Genomic DNA, 18799 nt, shown 5'->3' with positions numbered 1-18799 from the left:
TTGTAGATGGACGTAATAGTCAGAATGAAATTGGTGGGCTGATAGGCCTAGTACTGTGATTTACAAATCTGACTCTGTAGTAGAATGGGAAACAAGGAGTCTCTTTAAGAAGGCTGAAGCCAGAAGATACCAGATATGGTTTCCGCTTTGAGATCAGCTAGCTTAGTTTTGAATTTTTCAGTTTGGCATGTATGAAAGGCACTTTGGTGATCAAGTCTTTGCCAGCTCTCAGAACAATCCCATTCCCTTATCGAGTCCCTTTAACCTTTCCTCTGGGGAAACTTGGCTGGCACAAACCACTGGCAGTTGGGATTTGTCGCTGGAGCTGTAAGACCACAACACTACCTGTGGTGCTTTTCCCCACTCTGACCTTTTACTTCTTCTCACCTGGCTATTACATCCCCCTGGGCCCCTCCTCCTTCTCTCTCCTATGGTCCACTCTCCTCTCCTATCCGTCTCCAGCCCTTGACCTTTCTGACCCACCTAGTTTCACCTAACACCTTCCAGCTAACCTCTTTCTCTCCCCCCCCACCCCATTTTTTTAAAATTCTGGCTTCTTGCCCCTGTCCTTTTCAGTCCTGAAGACGGGACTTGGCCCGAAATGCCGACTGTTTATGCTTTTCCATCGATGCTGCACAATCTGCTGAGTTCTGCAGCATTTTGTGTGATTTGCTATAGAAGAATTTTATCTGATTACTGATAAAACCTTTGAAGAATTTTGAGAGGTCAAAGGAAAGATGTTTCTGTTTGTGGGGAAAGTTGGTGTCCTAGACGTTTAAAAATAAGGGGTCACCATTAAAATAGATCAGGCAAAATCTGTATGTCTTTTGGAAGTCACTTTCTCAAAGGGCAGATGGAAACAAATATTTGAGTATATTTAAGGCAGAGGAAGATGGATTCTTGATGAGGAAGGGGATGAAAGGTTACTGATGGTAAGCAAAAACGTGAGATTCTGCTTATAGTCAGATTAGCATGATATAGTGGCATAGACTGAGGAAATGAATAACCTGCTGATTAGATGCAGTGATGGTTACATGAGTCACAGGAGATCACTTATTAAAAGTGGTCTGGTGTACATGCTGACTCCTCTCCATGTGTCATCAGTTCAGAACATGTTATTAAAATTTTGGAAATGCATAGACACTTGTGTTCAATCAATTATTGCCCATCGTACATCCCCAGTTTTACAGCTACATCCACTATTGACTGGCAAGCATTAAATTGCTTGAGATTCAATAGATTAGAACTTTTCGAAAATTATTTTGCCACTCTGTTTGTCTTTTTCGCTTTAGGACATTCTATAAAATCTATCCTCTTTGGGCCATGGTATTGTAGGATTCTTTGAATAAACCCTGTAAGAGTTGTTTTATATGCTTAACAAAAGCCTTTACTTCCATTATGAACAAACCGAAAAGCAGACACCTTCCACTGATGTTATTCTGTTAGACACCACCCTTCAAAGTGAAGGAACTGTGAAGGATTTTCTGTGGGTGAATTAAGTCTGAAGATGAATAGATACTGTACTGTTCTGCACTGTCAAATTAATTGCCTTTTGAGGTTCCCCCCCAAAAAAAGACTTTCAATTAATGTTGCTGAAGTTTATGTTCTGTGAGCTGGAGAACTTGAATGCATACATGATGTGATGACGTGATGGAGCATGACTAGTTTTGTTCAGCCTTACACTGCTGTAGGAGTCATCGTGCAAGGGTCTGGGTTCCGTTCTCTAGCTGACCAGCATCCTTCTAGTAGGAGTGTGGGAGCTGGGGACATTTACTGGTTCATGGGGGTTCAGGGTTGCACACTGGAGTCTCAGCTGCAGCAGATTGATGGTTCAGATCAGCCAGATCGTGATGATGGTGTGCGGTGTTGAAGGGGTGGGGGGATTGGAAAATGAAGCGCCCTTGTACATTTTGTTCTCTGTGTTGTTGTCAGTGTTTTGCTTCGGTTCTCCTAACCTTAACTTCTAATGTTTCTTTTCTATCAGAATCACATTCTGTGGCATTTGCTGTCAGAAGTACGTGAAGGCCAACCTCTGCGAGCAATCCATCACCACCGTCAGATACACAATGAAAATGCTGGCAAGTGGTGCAGAGACCATTATCTTCATGTTTCTGGGAATCTCTGCAGTGAATCCTGAGATATGGAAATGGAACACTGCCTTTATACTGCTCACGCTAGTCTTCATCTCTGTTTACAGAGTCATTGGTGAGTGCTGGACAGCCAAGGTACAGGCACAGACAAACATATAGAGTGCAGGAACAGATCCCTAAGCTAATCAAGTCCACGCTGACCATCAAACTGTCCATTTGTACTAATCCCATATTATTATTTCTACTTTCTTATTGACTTTAGCCACACCTCCTGTTTCTACCCTGCATTATAATTGGTGCAATTTAGAGTGATCAGTTAACATACTAACCCATGCATTTGAAACTTGGAAGGAAACCCATTATTTAAACTGAGAAACATGCAAACTCCACACAGCTTGTATCCAAGATCAGAATCAAAGCTGGGCCACAAGAGCTAAGGCAACATCTTTACAGGCTGTGCTGCCAACAAAGGCTGTTGCTTTACTTGAATGTCCTTGTTTTAATTGACCACTGCTTACTACTCAACAATTGCTGAAGTTGGGAAGAATCAGTTTTTATGTAAATATCCCTGCTCAATTTTTGAACACCTCAACTTTTGCTTTTGCATGTGGAGTGGAATGTGAATCAAACACTGGCTTTGTTACAAGGGAAACATCTTGGTCAGGCAGCACCTCTATAGGGAAAGAGAGTTAATACTTTGGCAGGATAATCTTACATTTGTGATGTGGTGGACTCTCTATCTATCCAGACCCCTTGTCCACATTTGCAGTTAGCTAACAGGTTAATGGCCCAGAAATTGACAGATGCCATAAAAGGTCTGTGGTGTGATTATTATGTGTCATGCCAATATGTTTTGAATTTAGACCTTCCACAGTAAGTGTTACTAACACCCAAGGTCTTAAATAGCTGTAACATTTCTTTTCAGTGCTGCCGAGCATTTGCGGTAATGTACGGTTTCTGTAACACCAACTGGATTGGGGATGGAGGGACTGGGAGTGAGGGAGGGTTAGGCGTCAGAGGGGGTGGGTGGGCACATCTCTTTCTTGACTGAGAGGTTGGAGGGAATGGGGTTGCAGCTGCAGACACCAAGCAGCCTGATTATGAGCCAACAATAGAGTTGGGGATTTGTCTGGTTGTGTAGGGAGGTGAGTGGAGATCATCAAGGTGTTGAAAGGGTTAAGATCAGGGTAAGATCAGTGTCTCAATTAACTGGAATCCACTGTATAGAAGAGTGAGAGAAAGCTTGATAAAGTAATTGGGAAATCTCAACAGGGTGGCTGCAGAAAGGATGTCTTCTCCTTTGGAGAATATTGAACTCAACCACTGTTTTAAACATCAGGGATATTCATTGGTCATAACTGGTTAGATAATCACTTAAGAAAAACACTTAAATATTGTAGGAATTGGGATGGATTGAAGTGTTAAACACTGATAGATGTGAATAGATAAGAATTTTTTGGATAACTGCTTTATGTCTTTTGATTTGTCTAGATCCCATTTTTTAGATACTTAAAAATAAGACATTTTTTAAATATTATGTTGCCTACCTTTCTGACTTCCAATCCTTCTGGCATTCTTGATAAAATTTTAGGTTTTATTCCTTTGGAGAAGGGATTAATAGCAATAATTTATGATATAATTATGAAATTACAGCCAAATATATCTGATAAAATTAAAAATGAATGGGAAAGGGAACTTTAACTTTCCCTACCTACAGAGAAATGGGAAAAAAATTTTTCAATTAGTTAGTACTTCTTCTATATGTGCTAAACATACTTTAATACAATTTAAAGTAGTACACAGAGCTCATATGTCCAAAGATAAACTAGCTCATTTTTATACCCATATAAACCCTACTTGTGATAGATGTCACTCTGAAGTGGCTTCTTTAACTCGTATGTTTTGGTCCTGTCCTCTTTTGGAAAAATATTGGAAAGACATTTTTGATATTATTTCAACAGTTCTATGCTTCGATTTAAAACCCCATCCTATTACGGCAATCTTTGGATTGCCAATGGTAGAACATAGATCTTTGTCTTCTTCAGCCTGTCGAATGATAGCTTTTGTTACTTTAATGGCGAGAAGATCTATTTTGTTGAACTGGAAGGAAACTAATCCTCCAACTACATTCCAATGGTTTTCTCAAACCATATTAAGATAAAATTTAGAAAAAATTGGAAGTGATATTTTTGACCCTTCGGTTAAATTTGAAGAAACTTGGAAACCTTTTATGCAACGTTTTCATATGATGTAATCTGACCTTTCCGAATCTTTTTTCTAAACTTAAATTATATGATGAGAGGAGCGGAGTTAACGACATTATTGAACGTGTCCGATACAAGCTGTTGGTCTAGTCCTGTTTTGTTTTTTTTCTTGGTGTTTTTTTTTCTCTTTTGGGGTTTTTTTTGTTTATATATATTTTTTCTTTTTATTTCTTTTTTAATGTTTAATCTCATGATGAGTTTGGAAGTCTTTTATATCTATGTTACCTAAAATTCATTTTATATATGCTGATGAACATTTTTCCAATCTCTTTGTACCAACTTTGTTATTGAGCTTATAATTTTGAAAAATTAATAAAAAGATTTAAAAAGAAAGAAAGAATAGATGAGAATTATGGAGGTGCTCAGTAATTGGGATGTGCTTATGTGTTATGGTGGAGTTTACCTGCATCATTGGACACGAAGAAAATGTGAAGAAGCTATCATAAAGCTATCTGGATTGATGGAACCCTATTCAGGAAAGCATTCTTCTGGTGAAGAAATTGAAGAAGCATTAAAATTGATTACAAAATGCTGATTACAAAGTCCTTTTATCGTTTGTAAAGTACAATCTTGTAAAATATTGAGAGATCCTTGGTGAGCAAGTTTGTACAGTGAATACATTATGCTAACTTGGATGTTTTATTTTTAAATGCCAGTTGATTAAATAAAATATTTTTCCTTGTTTTCTACCTGTGTTAGGTGTTGTAGTTCAGACCTGGATATTGAACCATTTCCGTGTGGTGCAGCTGGAGATCATAGATCAGGTGGTGATGTCATACGGGGGACTACGTGGAGCTGTGGCCTTCGCTCTGGTAGCATTACTGGATATAGGCAAAGTTCATGAGAGATCTCTATTTGTCAGTACAACTATCATTGTGGTGTATTTTACAGTCATCCTCCAGGTAACTATCAACTCTCTTGAGTGCAAGACTTCTGAAGTAACACAGTCAACATGATGTAAGGTTGTTTTGAATGAAATTTTAAGCTGAGCCCCTGTCTATGTTTTCAAGTAGATGTGAAAAATCTAAGGAGATATTTTGTCTTTGTGCTGGCAAATACACGTATTGGGTCACTTTATTAGGTACTTCCTGTATGCTAACAAAATGGCCACAGAGTGCATGTTCAAGGTCTTCTGGTGTTGCCCATCCATTTCAAGGTTCGATGTGTTGTGTGTTCAGAGACGCTCTTCTGTCGACCATTGTTGTAACGTGTGTTTATTTGAGTTACTGTTGCCTTACTATCAGCTTGAACCAGTCTGGCCATTCTCTTCTGACCTCTCTCATTAACAAGACACTACTCACTGGATTTTTTTTTTTGTTTTTTGCACCATTCTCAGTAAACTCTAGAGACTGTTGTGCATAAAATTCCCAGGAGAACAGCAGTTTCTGAAATACTCAGGCCACCTCATCTGGCACCAACAGTCAAAGTCACTAGGATCACATTTCTTTCTCATTCTGATGTGTGGTCTGAAGAACAACTGAACCCCTTGACCATGTCTGCGTGCTTTTATGAGTTGAAGTGCTTTCACATGATTGGCTGATTAGTTATTTGCATTAACGAGCTAGTGTACCGAATAAAGTGGCCTGTGTGTCTGTATATATGTACCCCAGTGTTGCAGTTATCACCTTCTGTTTATCCTCGGCTCTTTTCCAGCACGCACAAAACTTTTAATACTTGTGGGTGCTCGAAAAGAATCAAGGATTAAGAAAAGGTGGTAACTGCAGCATTGCTGAAAAATCGATCAGCCCTTGCAATTCATTTGGATGTGGAGGACTGTGTAGAAAGTGGCAACGATGATTTGCATTTATACACAACCTTTAATGACCAAAGTTTCTCAAAATGGTTCACGTGCTTGTAATCAAAGAAAATTTGACATCCAGATTTTAGGGCAAAAGACAAAAATCTTGGTCAGCTGAAAGCATGAGAGCCATTGATGGAGTGACTGAAATTTGGTATTTTCAAAGTAACCAAGTTGGAGAACAAATGATTTAGAACATAGACATTGAACAGCACAGAGCAGGAACAATGGCCCACAATATTGTGCTGAATCAATTAAATTTGCAAACAAATGGCCAACTAAACTAATCCCACCTGCCTGTAAAGTGTCCATATTCTTCCAAAATGCTGGAGGGTCTTCGCGGGTAAGGCTACATCTATGGAGAGGAATAAACAGTGGAAGTTTCAGACTGAAAGTCTTCATTGAGACTGGAGAGGAAGGGGGAAGAAGCCAGAAAGAGAAAGTGAGAGGAGAAAAATGAGTACAAGCTAGAAGGTGATGAAGCTAGATAGGTTGGTGTTTTGGTGATAGGTGGAAAAGGTAAAGGGCAGGAAAAGAAGGGATCTGATAGGGGAGAGTGGCCCACAGGAGAAAGGGAAGGAAGACAGGAAAGCAACAGTAAGAAGGAAGCCTGAGTAGGGAATTAAAGAAGAGTGGGTGGGGGTGGAGAGTGGTGTGTGTGAAATCAATGTTCATGCCATCAGGTTGGGGGCTACTCAATGAGAATACAAGATGTTGCTCCTCCAACCTGAGTGTGGACTGATTGTGGCTGTAGAGGTGGCCATAAACCGACATGGAATTAATATGGTCGGCCACCCGGAAATCCTGCTTGTTGCTGATGGAGAGAAGGTGCTTGACAAAATGGTCCCCCAGTCTATGGCGGGTCTCGCCAGTTTAGAGGGGGCCACATTGGGAGCACTAGATACAGTGACCATCCCCAACAGATTTGCAGGTGAAGTGCTGCCTCAGCTGGAAGGACTGTTTGTGGCCCTGATTAGAGGTGGAGGAGGAGGTGAATGGGCAAGTGTGGCACTTTGTCTGCTTGCAAATATGTGCCAGGAGGGAGATTAGTGGGGATGTATGAGTTAAAAAGGAAATCACAGAGGGAGTGATCCCTGCGGAAAGTGGAGAGTGGTGGCCAGGAGGTATGCAGGAGTTGCGGAGAATGATGTGCTGGATGCCTAGGCTTATGGGGTGGTAGGCAATATGATAGATTTCAAATAATGTTTAGGTGTGGCAACTTAAAGACAGTAAATCTGAATCAATAGGGAGTTGTATGTGTTGGGTGAATACAGCCATTTTCTGTTATTTAATTACCTTTGGATCGATTTGGAGTGAAACCAGGCACTTTTGGTCATGTCTAGGTGATTGACAATGTTGAGGCACTGGAGGTGAATCGTGTGATCAACATATGAAAAGCTGCAGATAGACACAGGCAAAGGATGCTATTTGGCTTTTTGATTTGTGTTATTTTGATGAGATCAAACATAGTTGTGAGGAAAAGCAAGATAATTAAATGTGAAAGCAATACTGTTTCCTTTGTCGTTGTTGACAGCAATCACAGCAACAGCAGGGTTTGATGGATTTCTTACCAGTGTTGCAGTTAGTATTTTTCCTTGATTCTCTTGATTAGTTCCTAACACACACTCATCAGTGCAGAGTGAAGGCTGTGCAGTTCTCCACAATGTGACGATTGCCAGGGAGGAACAATCTGAGTTTTCTGAATGAATGGAAACTTTGCCCGTAACTGTGACGTGGAGATGAATAATTCCTATGCTGACATCTGATCTGGGGGATAAATTATATTTAAGTCAGAAATATTGCAATGCTGCTCAGTGATGAGACCAAACTGATGGTGATATTTTGCAGGGTCTGACAATCAAACCTTTGGTGAAGTGGCTGAAAGTAAAGAGGAGTGAGCAGAAAGATCCTTTACTCAATGAAAAGCTCCACGGAAGAGTAAGTCATATCATAGTCATACTTTATTGATCCCGGGGGAAATTGGTTTTCGTTACAGTTGCACCATAAATAATAAATAGTAATAGAACCATAAATAGTTAAATAGTAATATGTAAATTATGCCAGTAAATTATGAAATAAGTCCAGGACCAGCCTATTGGCTCAGGGTGTCTGACCCTCCAAGGGAGGAGTCGTAAAGTTTGATGGCTACAGGCAGGAATGACTTCCTATGATGCTCTGTGCTGCATCTCGGTGGAATGAGTCTCTGGCTGAATGTACTCCTGTGCCCACCCAGTACATTATGTAGTGGATGGGAGACATTGACCAAGATGGCATGCAACTTAGAAAGCATCCTCTTTTCAGACACCACCGTGAGAGTCCAGTTCCATCCCCACAACATCACTGGCTTTAAGAATGAGTTTGTTGATTCTGTTGGTGTCTGCTACCCTCAGCCTGCTGCCCCAGCACACAACAGCAAACATGGTAGCATTGGCCACCACAGACTCGTAGAACATCCCATGCAAATAAACAGCAAAAGATTACAGATGCTGGAACTCAGCAAGTTAGTCCGAACCTGTGGAGTGAGAAATGGATTTCATCATCTTTATGTGCTGTGTTGTATGTTGTGGATGATCATATTCTCATGACCAGGATTATTACTTGACAAATGATTCTACAAAAGTGATTTTCTACCATTTTGTGGGCAGTGTCTTTATGAGATGGATGGCTCCAGCCATTGTCAATACTCTTCAGAGATTGCCTGCCTGGCGTCAGTGGTCGCGTAACCAGGATTTGTGAATTGAATTGGCTTTATAACTTACATCCTTCCTGTACGTGAGGAGTAAAAAATATTTATGTTACGTCTCCGTTTAAATGTGTAATTTATAATAAATAGTATGTACAACAGGACAGTCAATATAATGTAGAAATGCGATTGTATTAGCATGAATTAATCAGTCTGATGACCTGGTGGAAGAAGCTGTTCTGGAGCCTGTTGGTTCTGGCTTTTGTGCTGTGGTAATGTTTCCTGGATGGTAGCAGCTGGTACAGTTTGTGGTTGGGGTGATTCGGGTCCCCAATGATCCTTTGGGCCCTTTTTACGCATCTGTCTTTGTAAATGTTGTGAGTAGTGGGAAGTTCACATCTACAGATGCGCTGGGCTGTCCACACCACTCTCTGCAAAGTCCTGCAATTGAGGGAAGTACAGTTCCCATACCAGGCAGTGATGCAGCCAGTCAGGATGCTCTCAATTGTGCCCCTGTAGAATGTTCTTTGGATTTGGGGGCCTACACCAAACTGCTTCAACTGACTGAGGTGAAAGAGGTGCTGTTCTGCTTTTTTCACCATGCAGCTGGCATGTACAGACCACGTGAGATCCTTGGTGATGTGTATGCCAAGGAACTTAAAAGCTGTTCACCCCCTCAGCCCCAGATCCATTGATGTCAATAGGGGTTAGCCCATCTCAATTCCTCCTGTAGTCCACAACCAGTTCCTTTGTTTTTGCGACATTGAGGGAGAGGTTGTTTTCTTGATACCACTGTGTCAGGGTGATGACTTCTCTGAAGGTGTTTCACTGTCATTTCCGATTAGGCCAATCAGTGTGGAGTCGTCAGCAAATTGAATTAGCAGATTGGAGCTGTGGTTGGCGACACAGTCATGGGTATACAGAGAGTAAAGGAGGGGGCTGATGCGCACCAGCTGCTCATGCAACCATGCACCACCTGCTCCCGTGGTTTCACATGACTGTTTGGGGGGCTAACCATGAGCTTACACCTTGTCCAAGGGAGATCAGCACGCTAGTAGAGGGAAAAAGCACCTTGTACCTCCTTTGGTAGAGGCATATCTCCACCACCATCCTTGAGATAGATGTAACGCTTCAAAGCCATGTTCCTTCATTGGAATGAAAAGGGATAAATCAAGAGTGTTTTACCTGCCAAGAGAGGGAGAGAGAGCTGGATGGACAAAGGGAATATCTATGATGGAGAGACACCAAGGTTGTCCAGGAGATATAATGAGTGGAGGGAGATGAATGAAGACAGTTGTAAAAAGGCGATAGGGGGATAGAACATGCTGCAACTGGGATGCAGAACCTAGCAGTGGCTTAACATCTGAAGAAAAGATGCTGGAAATGCTCGGTATCAGGGTAGTATGTGTGGAGACAAAAGAACAAAATTAATGTTATGGATGAATGACTTTGCATCAGCACTGACATAAAGAAGAAAGCTAGTTATCGGAAATACAGAGAATCAAAATGTTGCAGCACAGAAATGAGGATTTCAGTCCACTGAGTCCAAACCAACTATCAAGCACCCATTTACACGGATCCTATTTTATTCTCCTCTCCCCCCTCCCCCCACACCCACCAACACCATTTCCATCAACTCCCCAGATTCTACCATTGACCTACGCACAAGAGACAATTTCCAGTAGGCAAATAAAGTACCAACCTGGGCCTTTGGGGTCTGGGAGAAAATTGGAGCACCCTGAGGAAAACATTCGGTCCAGGCAGGTGGGTTGGGATTGACCCCAGTTGGCTGGTGCTGTAATGCAGCAGCTTTGCTGGCTGCACTGTTGCACCATCCCAATGCAGGTTTCCCCCGCCATCCGAAGGTAGAGCGTTCCTATGAAACGGTTCGTAAGCCGGAATGTTGTAAAGTGAAGAAGCAATTACCATTTGTTTATATGGGAAAAATTTGTGAGAGTTCACAGACCGAAAAATACCTACCAAATCATGCCAAATAACACATAAAACCTAAAATACTAAAATAACAGTAACATATAGTAAAAGCAGGAATGATATGATAAATATGCAGCCTATATAAAGTAGAAATACTTTTCTACAATCATTGCCGCACTGTCCATCGTAGCGAAAATCTCACGCAAGCGCATTCAGCAGAAACACTCTCTCCAGTAACCTTTAAGCTATGAAGCTGCCAAATCATACCAAATAACACACAAAAATACACAGCCTGTATAAAGTAAAAATAATATATGTACAGTGTAGTATCACCAGAATCGGGAAGACAGAGCCGAGCACACTGATGTTGGCGTGTTAGGCTGAGTCGTTGGAGGTTGGGGTGGTGCAGTGGTCCCCAACCTCCAGGCCGCCGACTGATATTGATCTGCAAAGAATGCAGTGGTGCAGCGGTAGCTGGGACGCACCCAGCACATCTTTAAGAAAAAAGCCTAAATAAGCAAGCTAATTAATTAGGTGCCGCCCAGCACATAAATGTCGGCCCAGATCAGGATATCACGAGCGATTGCCGATTGTGTCGCCTCTGATCTGGGTCGACATTTATGTGCCGGACGGCACCTAATTAATTAGCTTGCTTACTTAGGCTTTTTTCTTAAAGATGTGCTGGGTGCGTCCTGGCTACTGCTGCACCGCTGCATTCTTCACGGCAATGTATTGGTCCGCAGGCTGGAGGTTGGGGTGTTGGGACACTGGGGTGTCATCTCATCGTCGTCTGTTTCCATCAAGGCAGGCAGGTCATCTTCTTCTATGTCTGCCTGCCTCGAAGTTGAAGGTCGAGATTCGTCGTCTGCTGTGGTTGATGTGGAAGGCTTGAAAAATGACAGTATGCTTGACTGCTTAGCCACGTGCATTTTTCTATCATAGAGTTCTTTGTAAGCACTCAAACCATCCTGCAAATATGCCCTAAACCTACGTACCCTTTCAAAATTGAAGTCGTACTTTTCTGCAATCATTGCAGCGAAAATCTGAAGTAGTTGCTTCACGTTCAGTTCCTGGATGACTTCATTTTCGGTCCGTTCGCTACTGTATTCGGTTTCGATTGTTATCCTTTCCTCTTCCAATTGTGTTAGCTCTTCATCTATCAGTTCTTGGTCATGGGATGCCAAAATCTCTTCAACATCATCTTCGTCAACTTCCACAAGCCAAACTCACTTTATCCTTATTTTGTTCACCACAATCAAAACGCTTAATTATGTCTAGTTTGTGATGAAAAACCAAGTTATCAGAAGATTGATGCTGATGAGAGAGATAAGAGAGACAAATGGAGAAGCGTTCAAAATGTTAATGAGAGAGGAGAGAGATTAACGAAAAGAGACACAGTTCCGAGTATTGACAGACCGGTTGCTTTGAATCTGAACTGTTTGAAGTTTGATGGACAGGCGATACCCCAGCAGGGGGATAAAAGGAACAGGTTCGCTAAGGCACGACAGACACCACGAGATCACGAGATAACGAGACCCTGGAAAAGCGGTGTGCCCCCACAAGATGGTGAGAGTTTGGAGAGTGGTTGCGGGACCGACCATAGACACACAGGGTGAAAAGGTACGATCGGCGGGAACCTGGTGTATGTGTCTGCCGTTGCCTGGGTGCCGGGTTCACTGCAGAAGAACGGTCGTATACGGAGCAGAGGGGTCACCGTCGGTGACCATAGAAGACATAAAAGGGTCCGCCTGAAAGCTAACTGCGAAGAACAAAGGTCTGTTTGAATCCGAATTTGCATATTCACTCTCTCTCTCTCTCTCCAATGGCACAACAGCGATTACTGCGAACTGTACTCAGCTGAACTGAACTCTGCGTCACTTGAGACTGATCATTTTACCCCTAGACTGCGATAGAGCTTGATTGATTCCTATTATCCTAGTTCTGTGTACATGTGTGTTTTATCATTGCTAACCTGTTGCATTTATATCCTTACAATTAGAGTACTGTGTTACTTATTTCTTTAACAAAACTTTCTTAGTTCCAGTAATCCAGACTCCAACTAAGTGGTCCATTTCTGCTGGTTTGGCAACCCAGTTATGGGGTACGTAACAAGTTTTACACTAAGTGTAACACCCTTACGAGCTCTTTTAGGCTTTTCCGATACCTTAGAACTCATCTTGCTAACGGATGCTCAAAATAAATCGACATAAAGCACAGATGCTCACAGGCATGTGTTTAAGCAATGCCGGCTAGAAAGCAGTTCCGGGGGAGGAGCTTGGCTGCTTGGGGCGTGCGTTGCCTTTTATCGCGCGCTGCCTTTTTTTGTAATGTGAAAACACCTTCTGTGAGCGATAACAGGTAAGTAATGTAGGTCTTTTGTAACAGCGAAGTGTCGTAAAGCGAACGTTGGAAAAACGGGGGACACCTATGTTATTGAATTCAGTACTGAGTTCTGGGGGCTGCAACATGCCATGTGGAAGATGAGGTGTTCATCCTTGAGTTGGCTTTGTTGGATCAGCATGAGAAGCTAAAGACTAAGAAATTAAAGTCAGAGTGAGAGGGAAATTAGTCACTTTTGGAAGCTCAGGGCCATCTTACAGATTGTACAGATACGTTGTGTGAAGCAATCAACTATTCTGCATTTGGTTTTCCCAATGTAGAGGAGACCATGCGTTACGATGTAGGGATTTCTAAGGATCCACAGACTTCCTGGAATAGAAATTCCTCTTCACCTGAAATGTTGGTAGAAAGCAGAAGGTGATGGTGGAAGGTTATTTTTTGGATTGAAGGCCTGTGACTCATGGCATATCTCAAGGGTCTGTGCTGAGCCCAGGCAGACAGGTTTTAAAAAAAACACATTTAGGTAACTCTCCCTTCCAAGTCAAGGAGGTAGAGAATTTCTTAGATGCTGTGTTTCAGGAGGTAGTCTCACTCATGAGATAAACTGCTTCCAATTTGGTCTGTGGTCAGGGACAAGTGCAAGTGAAATAGTTAGGGGATCCTAAAGGTGGTTCTAGAGGAGCCTCAGCCATTGAGTTTGACCAACAGGTCTGGAATTCTTGCACTCTGTGCCTGGATGTGAATGGGGCTATAGATGAGCACTGTGATTTATGAGACATTCGACAGTGACACAGGGGTGGGGAGAGAGGATGAGAAATGTATCCCTCTAAATATGGGGTTAGTGCAGTCAGAGGAATAGACACAATTGTCAGTCACAAGGGTTGAGTCTTGAAGGCTTTGTTGCTTGTCTGGTTCCTGTGTTTGGGTATTTCATCGGACCTGCAGAGGAATTTGGACAGGGAGGGGAAAAGATCCTGTTGTTGTGGTCCATGTGGGTACTGATACATAAGTAGAACAGATAGAGTTTCTGCTGACGGATTTTGAGCTAAATTTGAAGTCAGAACCAAAAAAGGCAATAATCTCTGCATTTCTACCAGAGCCACATGCAAATTGGCACTGGATTAATAAGATTAGAAAGGTAATTGCGTGGTTCAGTGATCAATATGGGAAAAGTGGGTTTGAATTCGTGGGACATTAGCACAAGCATTGGGGAAGGAGGGCGTTGTTCCGATGGGATGGGTTCCACTTACATCACGCTGGGATCATGTCCTGACAAATTGCATCATTGTGGCTGTGAATAGGGCTTAAAACTAAGTAGTGAAGGGGTGGGTTCAACTGGATTGGAGAAAAATGGATAAAGCAAAAGGGAAGAATGTTGCAGAAGTTTCCAAAGTCTCCATAATAAAAAGAAAGACAAAGTTTAGAAAGGGATAAGAATTTTATTTTAGTCAACATGAAGACAAATCTGAGAAGAGGAATGGTGCAGGACTGAAGATGTTATATTTGAATGCACGCAGTATATAAAACAAAGTAGATAAGCTTATAGTATAGTTAGAAATTGGGTATTATGTTTGTGTATGTCAGGGATTAGATTAGATTATGAGGACACGCAGTCCTCTTTTATTGTCATTTAGTAATGCATGCATTAAGAGATGATACAATTTGTTCCTCCAGAATGATATCACAGAAACACAAGACAAACCAAGACTAAAAAAAACTGACAAAAACCACATAATTATAACATAGAATTATGTAGCTGAATCAAGATATACATCCTAATGAAAAGTTGAGGAGGTGGGCAGAAGGGAATATGGCCAAACAGTTCAATTTTTGTTTCATCAGACCAAAGGACATTTCTCCAAAAAGTAAGATCTTTGTCCCCATGTGCACTTGCAAATTGTAGTCTGGCTTTGTTATGGCAGTTTTGGAGCAGTGGCTTCTTCCTTGCTGAGCAGCCTTTTAGGTTATTTTGATATAGGACTTGTTTTACTGTGGATATAAATACTTGTCTACCTGTTTCCTCCAGCATCTTCACAAGGTCCTTTGCTGTTGTTCTGGGATTGATTTGCACTTCTCACGCCAAAGTATGTTCAACTCTAGGAGACAGAATGCGTTTCCTTCCTGAGTGGTATGATGGCTGCGTGGTCCCATGGTGTTTATACTTTTGTGCTATTGTTTGCACGGATGAACGTGGTACCTTCAGGCGTTTGGAAATTGCTCCCAAGGATGAACCAGACTTGACATCATTTTCTGACCTCAATCCAATAGAAAATTTGTAGGCAGAACTGAAAAAGCATGTGCGAACAAGGAGGCCTACAAACCTGACTCAGTTACACCAGTTCTGTCTGGAGGAATGGAACAAAATTCCAGCAACTTACTGTGAGCAGCTTGTGGAAGGCCATCCAAAACTTTTGACCCAAGTTAAACAATTTAAAGGCAATGCTACAAAATACTAACAAAGTGTATATAAACCTCTGACCCACTGGGAAAATGCTGAAAGAAATAAATGCTGAAATAAATCATTCTCTCTACTATTAGCCTGACATTTCACATTCTTAAAATAAAGTAGTGATCCTAACTGATCTAAGACAGGGTATGTTTTCTCGGATTAAATGTCAGGAACTGTGAAAAACTGAGTTTAAATGTATTTGGCTAAGGTGTATGTAAACTTCTGACTTCAACTGTATATCAGTCCTTCATCCCAGGATCTAGCCTGGTAAATCTCTGCAATAGCTCCAACATAATTACATCCTTCCTGACTTGGAGACCAAATACTGCATGTACATTGTACTCCACTGTGTTGTCTCACCACTGTCCTGTAAAGTTGCCTAAAATCCTTTAGCCACCTTTACTGCAAACTTTTGTAATCTGACTTTGTTTAAATAATGATTTCCTTTTTCATTCTATCCAAGTGCATAACCTTTCATGTGTAAATGTGTATTATTCCAGAAGCTGACATCCAAGAGTGACGGTACTATTTTCTGATCAATCAACTAATCAGTCTCTTGTGACAATTCCACAGTTTCTGTGAGAAAGCACTTTGCCAGTTGTTTTTTCCCAAAAGTTTAAAACTAAGTTCAAATCTTTATACTTCAATATCAAGTGTTAACTCTCTCTCAGGAACCAGTATATTCACATAACCATTACACTACCATTCCCATGAAATTAGTGCCGGTGGCATTTTGATAAAGCCCCTTCCCCTCTGCTCACAACTACCACCTATAATCCATTTAACAGAAAAGAGCGCCACACAAAAATTGCTGGTGGAACTCAGCAAGTCAGGCAGCTTCTGTAGAGAGGAGTAAATAGTTGTTGTTTTGGGCAAAGATGCATCATCAAGACTGAAGAGGAAGGGAGCAGAAGGCCGCACAAGGAAGTGGATTGCCAGGGTGGGGAAGAAGTACAAGCTGGCAGGTGATGAGTGAGACAGGTTAGTGGGAAGGTGGGTAGGGAGGTGTATAAATTAAGAAGCTTGGACTTGTAGGTAGATGTGGGCAGGGGGGACAAGATGCAGGTAGCTGGATGGGGAGTAGTGGTGGAAGAAGAGGAGCAGAAGACCTCAATAACAGTGAAAAAAGTTCTGGGCTTCTAGGTGGTCAGGACTGATGTCAGAATTGTAAGTGGCCAGCCCTACGGCCTACAGGAGACCACTACTGAGATCTAAGTTGGAGGCATCTGGCTTTGATCTTGGCACCCTGCAGGTGTATAGCCCCAGCTGCCTCCAGCTCTATCCTTAGCCCCGATAACTTGCAAGCCAAGACTTCTCACTGCTGCTGTGTTCTACTGCTCATCTTCTGCCATTACTCCCCACCCATCCATTCTCAGGTTCCCCTCTACCCCTTGTTTCTCTCTCTCTCCCCCCCCCCACCTTCCTCCTCACCTGGTCTCGCATATCATTTGTCACCTTTGTATTCCTTCACCTCCCCCCACCTTTTTCAGGCTTCTACCTTCTTTCTTTCCAGGTCATGATGAAGGATCTTAGCGCAAATGTTTGACTATTTAGTCCCCTGTATAGATGCTGCCTGACTTGTTAAGTTCCTCCAGCATTTTGTGTGTTGCTCAAGATTTCTGGCATCTGCAGAATCTCTTGTGTATAGAAAAGATACTTTGAAGGATCTGATGTCAATCGAACATTGTATGCTATAACCTGACTTATTTTTTTACAGGGTCATTTATTTATTCTAAAATTGACAACCAATTAGATAATGTGCCCATTGTAAATGTGGCTGTTTATTTGTTAATAACTTGATCTGAGCAGATGGCTTTCAGAATTGCATATGTTTACGGGCAAAATCTCTTCCTGAACTAATGGTACTAAGCAGCTAAAATGACATTGAAGAGATCAGCATAAACGCACGATAAGTTTGTCAAAACGAATTTCAAAAGTTGAAAGAAATAGTTGGATTAATACATCAAAGATGATCCCAACTGAATAGAAGTCTGTCACCAGAGAAATCTTTGGGTTTGTTGATACTTGTAAGTAAAAAATTTGGTTACAGTAGTTTTTGGATAGGGAAATATGTTTTACATTAAGGATCTTAAAGCAATTTATCTTTTACCAGAGAAATGTTACTGCATTGTGTTTAAGAAATTTTGTCTGTCATTTTTCAAAGGCATTTGATCATATACTCTCTGCAATAGAAGACATCTCGGGGCAAATTGGACATAATTATCTTCGAGACAAGTATGTAAATAGTGACTTCTATAATGTTGCATAAATGTCTGTATGAACTTTTTAATGCTTCCATGATTGTGCAAGTTATCTATATTTTTTAAATGTCTAATTGGTTCGCATTTCTGCTCATTTGTTTGCCAGGCCTGTGTTTGTATGGAAAAATTAATCATTACAGAATTTGAAACACAGCTTGACATTGTGTCTGGAACAACACCAATATTTCATTATTAAATTATTCCTAATAATTGCCATACCAATGATATTTTTCCAAATTATTTCAGATGTTAATGCTTTGTATTAATCTACATAAGGGATAATAAGGCGGTTAATTCTTTTTTAGGTGGACTAACTTTGACAGGAGATACCTGAGTAAAATCATGATGAGGAAATCGGCACAGATTAGTCGGGATAGAATCCTCAGTGTTTTCCGTGAGCTGAATCTGAAGGATGCCATCAGCTATGTGTCTGAGGTAATCTCGTTAGTAGATCAGTTAATCAACCAGGTGCGGAGAAAGTGGCCCTGCATTTAGAAATTGGTGTTGTGGACAATTTATTAGTCTAGGAAAATTGCCATACTTTTAATAACATAAAATCTCATGAATTGCTGGCTGCTACTTAGCTGGAGCATTGGATTTGTTTCTAGGTACAATTCCAACAGTATCTGTTGTATGATGAGACGGTAAATACACCAGAGTGCATTGAAGCAATGCTTGTAGGTCATTTATATTTAATTGAACATGATACAGTAAGTGCAGGTCCAAATGAGCAAAATTGTTGCTGTCCAATAAAAATGTACTAACGGTCATGACCTAGGAACAATTAAGTATAATTTTTTACAAGTGGCAAGCCACTGGTTGTGTTTGGTTAACTAAAGATACAATTGTCAATTTATTCTGCTAATCTGCTTTGTCCAAAGTGGTCATATTTCACTGGAAGTAACATTTAGCTCATTAAGGCCATACCAGACCAAAGACTCTTGTTTTAAGTCTGCGTAGAGGGACTTGAATCTTTGGTCCT

The 18799-nt window shown here is 41.3% G+C and overlaps 1 protein-coding gene across 2 annotated transcripts in view; it reads left to right on the top strand.

The window, feature by feature from the left end:
* Positions 1 to 18799, top strand: part of LOC134357938 (sodium/hydrogen exchanger 3-like) — a 172984-nt gene that overhangs the window by 139526 nt on the left and 14659 nt on the right. For both annotated transcript variants that reach the window (XM_063069730.1, XM_063069729.1), the window contains exons 6-10: positions 1985 to 2205; positions 5054 to 5256; positions 8001 to 8090; positions 17721 to 17791; positions 18123 to 18252. In XM_063069730.1, the coding sequence (XP_062925800.1) occupies positions 1985 to 2205; positions 5054 to 5256; positions 8001 to 8090; positions 17721 to 17791; positions 18123 to 18252 (715 nt within the window). The remainder of the gene's footprint in view (positions 1 to 1984; positions 2206 to 5053; positions 5257 to 8000; positions 8091 to 17720; positions 17792 to 18122; positions 18253 to 18799) is intronic.

The sequence above is a fragment of the Mobula hypostoma genome, chromosome 17 (assembly GCF_963921235.1).
Source record: "Mobula hypostoma chromosome 17, sMobHyp1.1, whole genome shotgun sequence".
Lineage (NCBI taxonomy): Eukaryota > Metazoa > Chordata > Chondrichthyes > Myliobatiformes > Myliobatidae > Mobula > Mobula hypostoma.
This window is presented reverse-complemented; position numbering and strand designations above follow the sequence as displayed.